Source organism: Ursus maritimus, unplaced genomic scaffold (assembly GCF_017311325.1).
Source record: "Ursus maritimus isolate PB19 unplaced genomic scaffold, ASM1731132v1 scaffold_3, whole genome shotgun sequence".
Classification (NCBI taxonomy): Eukaryota; Metazoa; Chordata; class Mammalia; order Carnivora; family Ursidae; genus Ursus; species Ursus maritimus.
The window spans coordinates 71,493,111-71,503,381 of NW_024425563.1; the positions used below are offsets into that span (position 1 = coordinate 71,493,111).

General features: G+C 37.9%; 1 protein-coding gene across 1 annotated transcript in view; it reads right to left on the reverse strand.

Annotated features, from left to right (window-relative positions):
• Nucleotides 1-448: 448 nt before the first annotated feature.
• CLDN12 (claudin 12) overlaps nt 449-10,271 on the reverse strand; it is a 10,553-nt gene continuing 730 nt past the window's right edge. Inside the window, exons 2-3 of the mRNA XM_008686218.2 lie at nt 9,295-9,384; nt 449-3,734 (exon numbers count right to left, since the gene is read on the reverse strand). Of these exons, the coding sequence (XP_008684440.1) occupies nt 2,967-3,701 (735 nt within the window). The 5' untranslated portion in view covers nt 3,702-3,734; nt 9,295-9,384 and the 3' untranslated portion in view covers nt 449-2,966. The remainder of the gene's footprint in view (nt 3,735-9,294; nt 9,385-10,271) is intronic.

The following is a 10,271-nucleotide window of genomic DNA, read 5'->3' on the forward strand; positions in this document are numbered from 1 at the left end:
AAGTATTTATTGAAGTATTTATTTATTTTGAGAGAGAGTGCACGTGCGAGTGGGGCAAGGGGGAGAGGGGAGCGAATCTTCCTTTTTTTTTTTTAAAGATTTTATTTATTTATTTGACAGAGAGACAGCCAGCGAGAGAGGGAACACAAGCAGGGGGAGTGGGAGAGGAAGAAGCAGGCTCCCAGCAGGGAGCACGATGTGGGGCTCGATCCCAGGACCCTGGGATCACGCCCTGAGCAGAAGGCAGATGCTTAACGACTGAGCCACCCAGGCGCCCCAAGGGGAGAGAATCTTAAGCAGGCTCGACGCTCGGCACAGAGCCTGACATGTGACTCAATCTCATGACCGGAGCCAAAATCAAGAGTCAGACACTGAACCAACTAAGCCACCCAGGCACCCCTCAAAATATTTTACCTTAAAGCATTGAGGAAAAGGATAGAAACAAAAATTTGTAAAAATACATCTTTTAATAAACACCAAGAAGTACAGTGCAGTTTCACTGAGGTTTTACATTGCAGTTTACAACAAACATTATCCATTATAGTGTATAATTACAAGTAAAGTAAACTCAGAGGTTTTTTTTTGTTTTTTGTTTTTTTCTCCCATGGCTGGATAAACCAAATCTGGTGCATGATACCACATTTAAGGTTGTTTCAAGCTGGCTTCTGTAAAAGGCCCTTAATATTAATAACTTGCAGCAACAAAAACAACAACAAAAAAATATCTCCCATCACAATGATAGCCTGATGAGTGCTCAAAAATTACTGAAAAGAAATGTAAATACTTGCTTTCCTTTGATGGCTTTGAAGAAAAGCTGTTGAGAGCAAATCTGAAATACTAAAGACAATAAGGGAAACAGCTATTTCTTTTGCCTAGTATATCCATAGTAAATACTAATTTGAGGCTACAGATTATGAAAAGACTGCAAAAGATGCTTACAGAAAAAGCTTCACATTTATACTTATGGTCTCAGGGACTAAAATCTGTCTAGTGTATTAATGGCTGAGTCTACTTTTCTTTAACATTGTTGATACTAAGAACAGGAAGATGGTAGAATTCTTGACACTTCTGGACAAATTAAGTAAGAGAGGACTGATATTAATTAGCAAAGGAGGAAATTAATATTAATCTTAAACTTCTACCTGCCACTGTCTTGGAGTGATCAAGATTCAGCTATGTCTGAGAAGAGTAAATAGGAATAGAACTGAAGGTAACCAGAAGCCAAAACTAAAAAAACCGTAGTTTTGCATGCTTTATACTGATGGCATTTAAAAATTATACAACTGGATTTATTTGCTATATACATAAATTAGTGTTGTAATTAGGAAAAAAAGAAAAGTAGCACTTACAACCACAGAAGTACCAGAATCATATCCAGATTTGCAAAGAGGTATAATAATCTGTTTACCATGCAACTAGTGGTTTGTAAAATTTGTAATGGTTAATAAAACAAAATCCTTATGAACATAATACTAATGTATACAAATTATACCAATTAAGTCAGCAGCTCAAATTCGTAAGGGTAAAGACCCAATATCCCTGAATTTCTAAGCATCCATCTCAGTGTTAACACAGGTGCATCTAAATGTTACCCTGTTGGAAGAGAGATCTTAAATACTCCTCCCTCTTCAATACATCATCATACTTTCAGAGGTGAAAAGGGAACAATTTAATTTCTTTACCACTTTTGCCCATTCTCGTGAATCTGATACAGCGTTATTATAGTGTCTAGGCAAAGGGAGGGTGCTCTAAAGGATCCAATGAATTGAATTTCTAAGTTCCAGAATATTGCTGGTATTGTACAATAAGCCTGTCTGCCAGAAAGCCATGTCTCTGGTTGAAATATATTCCTGGATCAACGACTAAGAAATTAAGACCAGCTGCCAATAAAGTCAGACTGTTTCCTAATTGTTAGGAGTGTGGAGCAAAGAAATATGCTCAAGGAAATAATCAGTGACAAGGGCAGGAACTGAATCAAGAGTGAATGTGGTCATGGTGAGGCCACAACTTACTTCACTCATCATTCAAAAGGCAGTCCACAAGAATGAATCTCTGATGCTGTCAATGAAGAAGAGATGCTTGTCTCCCACCACTGTCTAAAGAGAACAAACCACTTGGGCCTCTTTCTTTCTTTCTCTTCATCACTAAGAGATTATACAGTGCCATGAGTACTACTCAAGTACTACTCGGAGGCTATCTGAAAAAAAAAATAGGCTTTTCTGCCTCAGAGGGGAAGCACCGATCCATCACATGGCCCATTTTAACTCTAATAATACAATTTATAGAACCATTAATTTTTAAAATTATGTTAAATGTTATCCACCCTAGTAGATATTTAAAATGTTAGGTTATTCTCTCTGACATCACTTAAAATGCGTTTTATTTTTAAACACTGCCATGAGGTAGAAGATAAGGGACGCACAAAAGAAAGTATCTTCAAAATATGAAACTCTGTTTTATATAATTAGCCCCGAGAGAGAAGTAAGAAAAGTTACAGCCTTAAGCTGGTAGACTGACTACTGTTAAAATATTACCCTTACCTGAAAGAAATTTCTTATATTTGAAATTGCCCTTTTTTCCTAGTTTAAGGTATTATAGAAAAAGGACAATACACATTCTAAAATACTCATAAAGAGCATGTACAATAGTCTCTCTTAGTCTTCATTTTTTACTTTACCATGTTGCTCTAAATTACCTCAACTGAGACACAGGTCCTTTCCACTTGAATAACTGATTAGATATCAATATAGAGGTTAAAAATCTTTCTAGCATAAGAAGCAAGATAAAAGGCATGATTCACATTTAAAATAATGTACTTTTCATAAAACTAGCAGCACTTCATTCTACCAGGACATACAAATTTGGCTTTATTGACTGGTTCCAGAAACAAAGGAAAATGTATATGGGTCCTTGTACAAGGGAAATGTGAGGCTACAAGTTTTCTCTGAGAACTAACTATTTCCCCATTAGGTGGTGTGTGAAACTACTGGAATGTCAATTTCGATGGCAGAGAGGCGGGAGCGTGCTGAATAGGGCTGTGAGTAGGTATGCATACTGGGAGGATGGGAGTACAGTGGCTGCCAGAAAGGAGAAGGCAAAGATTTGCATGCACAGTACCAAATAAACAGTAGAAGGGAAGTCATATACAGGCCCCCAGCACTAGCCATAGTGACATACACTGCGTAGTCAAACGTAAAGACTGGCTCGAACTTCTTGTTCAGATGAATGTTATAAAAGATGACCCAGATGGAAGGGGAGAGGCTCACGGTACCTGCCAGGAAAAACAGCAGCCCGGCCACCAGGTGGCAGCCTGCACTATTGACCAGACACTTGGCCAGTTTGATGTTGGGCACTGAGGACCTGAAGGCCGTGTTGCACATTCCAATCAGGCACAGCAGCAGGGCACCCATCGCAATCAGGATGCTGAGAGGCAGGGCAAACTGGAGGACCCGCAAGTCCAGCTGGTCAACTGATGAGTACCAAGTAGTGTCATACATCAGGCAGTCACTGCTCCCATCATATCGGGCACACTTCACCCACAGGCCAGTGTAAACAGTCAGATTCTTCTCGTTTCTGTTGAATGTGATCAGTCGTAATTTCCTCCAGTTGGGAAGCAGAGTCCCCGCAAAGAGGCCTGCTACTGAGGCGATTCCACACAGGAAGGAGAGGACTGTGGCTGCATGGACATCCCGACAGCCCATGGCAGGCAGGCTTGTGCAGTACTGTCAGTCAGACTGGGGGGTGACACACAAGAGGACATATCATGAGGGGACAATAGAAGAGCAGAGCAGGAAGGGTGGTGCTGATTGGCAGCACAAATACTGATGTCAATGCAAAGAGAGAAAGTCTGTCCCTGTTTCCTGTGTATAATATGAAGGTATATAAACACATGTGCATGTGACCCCAGAGCACAGGAGCACTCACGTACACTTGGTTACCAGTGGCTGGGTCAGGGAGCAACCAAAGAACTAGTCGTTGGACAGGAGTATATTACTTCCCAGCAAATCAGAGAAATAATCAAAATAATTTCAAATCCTTTTAACATCACGTATGAAAGTCTCTCAAATGTTGATAATCACTCATTTGACACACATCTACCAAATACTTTCATACGTCAGCCACTCAAATATACAGGGTCAGAGCACTCATCAACCATCAACAACAAACAACACAAATTCGGCCTCCAATGCTCATGCAAATGTAAAATGAAACTAGCATGCAGCTGAGGTGAAGGCGGCTCATAAAAGACAAAGACATAGGGAAAGAAGGATCACAGGACAGAGACTGGCTGAGAGAGGACCCTGCGCCAGATTGCTAGTGTTCTAATCCCCACTTCCTTACTTACTAGCCAAGTGACCTTGGGTCAGCTCTAGAAGTCTGTGATTTCTTTCCCTCATCTGTAACATGGGAAAAATAACAGTACCTACCTCACAGAGTTAAGTATTCAGTGAGTTAATATACTGTCCAGTGCTTAAAACATGTCTGCATGTTGTAAGAGCAATTCAAGTGTTAACTACTTCTTAGCCCTCAGTGACCAGCTCAGTGCCTGGCACACTGGAGCAGTTTAAAGAACATTTGCTGAATAAATATTAAATAAGAAAAAGCAACACCTCATTCCTATTTCTAGGCACAATGGATAGTCACAAAATGTAAATGAACTCCTCTCCGGTGAGTTAGTCAAATGAAAAGAAGAGAACAAAGATCCTTAAAATTATTCTGCTCAACTACTTCCTGGCTGATTCAAGATGACTTGCATGCTTTTCAGGTGATTGCGCTTGTGGTTATTGGTTATTACACCATTACTGCTCATATAAGACAAAAGCACAAATTCCTGACTTAGTAATGACTACCTATCTCTATTAACGCTATTGTAAGTAAAAGAAAAGAAGTAGCCAGGTCTTTCTCTCATTCCAAATTAAAAGGCTGTGTTCTTTTTCTGCATATGACGAAGTATAAAGACCAGTACCTTATTCAGCTTTCATTTAAGAGTTTGAAACTCACTTTCCAAACACCACTCAAGTGTATTTTCTCTGCCTTCTATCACACCCCCAGTGAGGCGCACAACAGACTAATGAAGTAGCACATTTACTTCTTTTAATCAGATCATGATGAAGGGACAAGGCTGAGAATATTATGGTTTCTGAATGCAGTATGTGTTCAGAGTCCCCATGATCCTCTGCAGAGTCAAATACTAACTGCTGCAATGGTGGAATAGCATTTCCTTGAGTTCAGGGGCCGGAAAGAAGATCAAAATGCTAAACTAGGTTAGGACTTGATCGAATGTGTCTGAATGGGAAGGCACATTTTTTTTTCTTTAGAAAACAACATATTTGCATATTTAATCTGATCATGTAAAATAGGAATAATTTTACTAGCAGAAAATATATAGGTATGCATACATACCTATATAACTGTATAATATAAAATCAGTTTAAGCACAAGTGAACCATTTTTCAAAGTCCTCAAGTTAAGCATAATTAGGTCTAAGTTTCTCCATTAACACTAGTTTACTACTTGTTTATCATGTTGCCTTCTGTCAATATTACCAGAAGTAGCAATTACTTAGAAATATATTGTTTACAGATGAAAACAAAACAAAGGAATTATAGTCTTAATTTATATTTTTCATGCAAAATGGGGAGAAAAATTGTCTTGCTTAATTTTAGCAACCAACCACCTTGTTCCAGCAATGGTAACTGTGGTGCAGGTTTCAGAATGTTTACACTAGAAAAGGCTATTAACGATGTCAAGCTCCAAAATGCAGCTTACTGGTTTTTGCTCATTTACTTGTCTGTCTCCCCCATATGCTGTTAGCAACTTGCACAGCGCCCAGCACATAGTCATTCGAGGAATATTTGAATAAATGAATACTGGGCACTGTTCCAAGACCACAGTAACTCACAAAAGTAGGCTACTGATAATGTAGGATTGGACAAGGAAGTAGCTACTACCAACTAATAATTCATTCAATGAACCAATTCATTCAACTCAGGTATTTACTGAGTATCTAGCACACGCAAAACACTGTTAGGCCCTGGAGGAACACTGAAGCCACTAAGGGCTGGACCTTGCTCTAATGTATTAACTAACAATCAGACTGACGGAGAGAATATGCTGTTCTATGAGAAGTCAATATGCTGACAGTGAATCAACTGTATGATTACTACATGTCAAAGGATAATTGTTAGATGTCAAGCAAAGTGAACCAATAAGGTACCTGTTCATAAAAAATGTGTCATCCAGGGTTAGAGAAAGACTGAGCAATGAAAGAGAATGATGATTTGATTGAAGTCATGAAGACATAAGAAAAAGGTTCCCTCTGTTTCTCTCAAAGCTTCAGAACTCCTTCAGGCAATATACTCAGAGTCCTAACCCAATCATAAATTCCCTCTTGCTTTCACATATAGGGGTCAAAAACTTGGGAGTATCAATAAAATTGAGACTTCTCCAATCAAGCTGCCTTGTACCACTAATTCCTACAATGCAAAGGGAATGAGAAACAAGATCAGAATGGATGACTTTATTATTATAAATATATTCCTGTAGTTCTTAGTATATAGACTATCAAATGACACTAATGAGCAGAGGTGGGTCAATATTTACTTCAGGATCAAGTGTGTTCAAATTTATCCAGCATCAAATCAACAGAAATGTTATATCAGTCCTCTGAACTTGCTTTTACTGAAGCATTCTTAGCTCAGATCCCAGAGACTGACTAAAAGTCCTAATTTACACAGCGAACAAGGATATCATGGCATTTTTTCAGAAGGGAAATACTATTAACCTCAATTCTTTAATTTCAACCTCAGTGCTAGAATTAATACCCTTGCTCTTTATAATTTTCTTTGGCTACTTTCCTTTTTATGACCTGTTCTTAACTCCACCTCTGCATGATTTGATAAGTCATATATCTCACTAGAGGGATGAAGTATCATTTTATAGGGACAGTTGGGAGATGGAATATGTTTAGTGATTTAAAACTGAAAATAATGCTCTCAGATTAGGATTTGGTCATATTAAGAGGGTGAAAGATCTCTACTCTTGTCCTATGCCAATTAATTTTTATTCCAAAATAACTGTTTCAAATGCAAATCTGATTATTTCACTCTATTTCTTTTTTTTTTTTTTAAGATTTTATTTTTAAATAATTTCTATACCCAATGTGGGGCTCAAGCCCATAATCCCAAGATCAAGAATTGCAAGCTACACCAGCTGAGCCAGCCAGGTGCCCCTCACTATATTTCTTACACTCAGTGCCTTCCTATTTCCCTCAGAATACAGTTTCTAAATTTCAAAACTTTCCTATGGTTTTCCAAAGTTTCAAATCCCACCATCAGTTCCTGTCAAATTCCCAATCTCCTTATGTGTCACTCTCCCATCTAACATGTTATAGACGATGTAGCCATATTGCTTTTCCTTTAACTCTTCAAATTCTGCACTTTTAAATTTGGCTAAGGGCTTTACTTCATACTATTCTTCCTTCTAGAACTTTGTTAATTCCACTCTATTCTTTGCTTACCTAACAGGTATTCATTTTTCTAATTTTCAGGGAGGCTGGCCCTAAACCAATTCTCTCTTCCCTTATCCTTAACCTTCCCCCAGCCCTTTTGTACCTTTCCTTTGGGAGCAGTGATTATGCTTATAATTCCTTGTTCAGTATTTCTCTTTCTCACTAGACTGAATTCCAGGAGGACAGAGAGCCTTCTATTTTATTCACTGTGTCCCACACTGATACACAGAATGCGCTTGATTATTTGTTAAATAACCGAACAAACAAACAAACAAATGTAAGGTTCATATGGGTATGGTCAGGATCCAGAGAGAAAGTTACAAATCTGCTCTGTTATCAGTTTTATTCATTCATTCATTCATTCATTCATTCATTCATATCCTGCGTTTTGAAGCCTCCAAGTTGCTTCTAGACCATGCCCTCTACTTTCCACTCGTTATTGACCAGTCTCTCCCATTTTTTAAAACAAAGTTCATTTTCTTCCCCTATAAAATTCGCCTAAAAATGAAGCCATTCCCAAGTATATACATAAAGACCATTCTTCCAAAAACATACAACTAAGTTTGGCAACACTAGTTAACTTTCACAATGGCCAAGGAGTCAATCAATTATACCTGTGTTGAGTCTCATGTTTTCAACTCAATAGGTTTGTTACTACTGGATATATCCCCTTTTTATTAACAGGTTAATATACCAAATTAATGTCTGTTTATCAAAGCAAAACTAGTTGTTAAAGCAGAACAATTTATTATATTTGTATTTATATTTTCTTTTTAACATAACAATGGAGAAAAAAGATAAACATCTTTTTGCCATATGAAAATCCCTTATTAGGGACTGTAGAAAATACGCCAAGTTGAGAACACACTAACAAATCTAAGTAGCACTCCTGAACACTAACTAGGGAACAGTCTTAAGCTGGGTCAAATACATAAATGTCTGGGCTTGTTGTTTCTATGTGAGAGGCAACTTGGTATTATAGTCCAGGCAACCAAAGACCCAAATGACAGTCACAACCTACCATTTACAAACTGGGCAAGTCATCTATGTCCTCTGAACCTCAAATACCTCATCTGTAAAATGTTCCCCAAGGTATCTTAAGATCATGAATAGTAAAGTCCTTTGTAAAACAGAGTATGGTCAGAAATTTAAGTTTATAATGATTATTAGTAGGCTTATTTATTTTCTTTAGCTAGGAACATGCTTTTTCTTCTGGATCTCAGCAATCCATCACAGATGATTACAGCCATATAACAATAACAGAGCAATCTCTATGTAGCAGTTACTGATCAAATCAAATAAGGACTCTGTTTCAAAACAAATACTTCACATTTGTCATCTATCTGTTCCACGGTCACTCTCAGAAGCAGATGGATCAAATCTGGTACACAGTTAATGGTTATCAAATATATCATCTTCAAATAAAAATATTTTCAAAAAGATACCTGTTCTGTGGTTTTGAATAGCATTCAAAGAAGTCTGAGGCAGGAATAATGGCTAACAGCTTTAGGAATTAACAGACCCATCACTATGCCATTTTTTGAGGGACAATCCCAGGAATAGCTATATGAGAAGTCATGTGTAACAGCAGCTACATACTTCTTGATGGTGAATAGCAGTCCCTTCTACAGTAATTGGAGTTTTCTTAGAAACTACAGGTTATCAATCATTGCTCTCAAAAGGGAGGTCTATCTTTTAACTTTATTTTGTTGAACAAGAGAAAAACATGACATCTGATATACGGTGGAAAAAGGAAAAGGAGTAAAATCAAAGGATGTACTTACTCTCTGAGGTACTTGACAGGTTTAAAACAACTTTAATCAACTTAGAAGAAATATATGCACATCTGAATAGACAGTAGAGACGATCCAGGCCTAAAGAAATAGGAAAAACACCCTAAATTAATATAATACTTTTTAAAATTATATATGTGTGTGTATGTATACACACACACATACATATACACACACATACATACACACACACATACATACACACACACACACATATATAATGGATTTTTTAGATGCTACTCACGACTAAGAATAAGGACGTGCAAGGAAACACTGTGCAGTTAGTTGTCTTGGAAATAAAAGAAATTCATTGTTTCTTTTGTACCTTTTAAAAGGATACCAAACAAAACTAGGCTAGGTTGATCTGCATTGTTTATCCTAAAGTTTGCAACAAGAATGCTTTTTTGAGTTTACAATTCTACCAATGGCTCAACCTGTCATTTAAATATGTTTCCATAGATCTACTCTAAGCATCAACTTCCTTCTCCAATAACATTTATCACAAGAGGTAGGATGAGGATGCAAACTTATAAACGCCAGAGAACTTCCTGGATTAAGGCATTTATCACTAGCCCCATTATTATTATGTAGAATGTTGTCCTCAACATTCTGCACAGAAGAGATTTCAAATTATGATTTTTCTTTTCTAAATGTATGTTTCTTGAGTTGGTATCAAGCATAACTGCTCACTCCAAATTAAAGGGAAATTGTTTTACAATTAAAAACGCATACTAGGATCCCTGAGCTTTCATTTTAAGTGTGGTCACCAAGTCTAGCCTTCCTCTAACGTGGTAACCGGCCCCTTACAAGGCCTGTTACACACAACTTGGGCCTCGGAGTAAAGCAAACCAAGCTTCCGGAGCAGACCGCACTCCCCCCCTCTCCCCTCTTTCCCTTCGAGACCTGTCCTTAGGAGCACCAGAGCTAGCCGAAAGAAAGAAAAAAAGGAGGCGGGGGGGGGGGGGGGG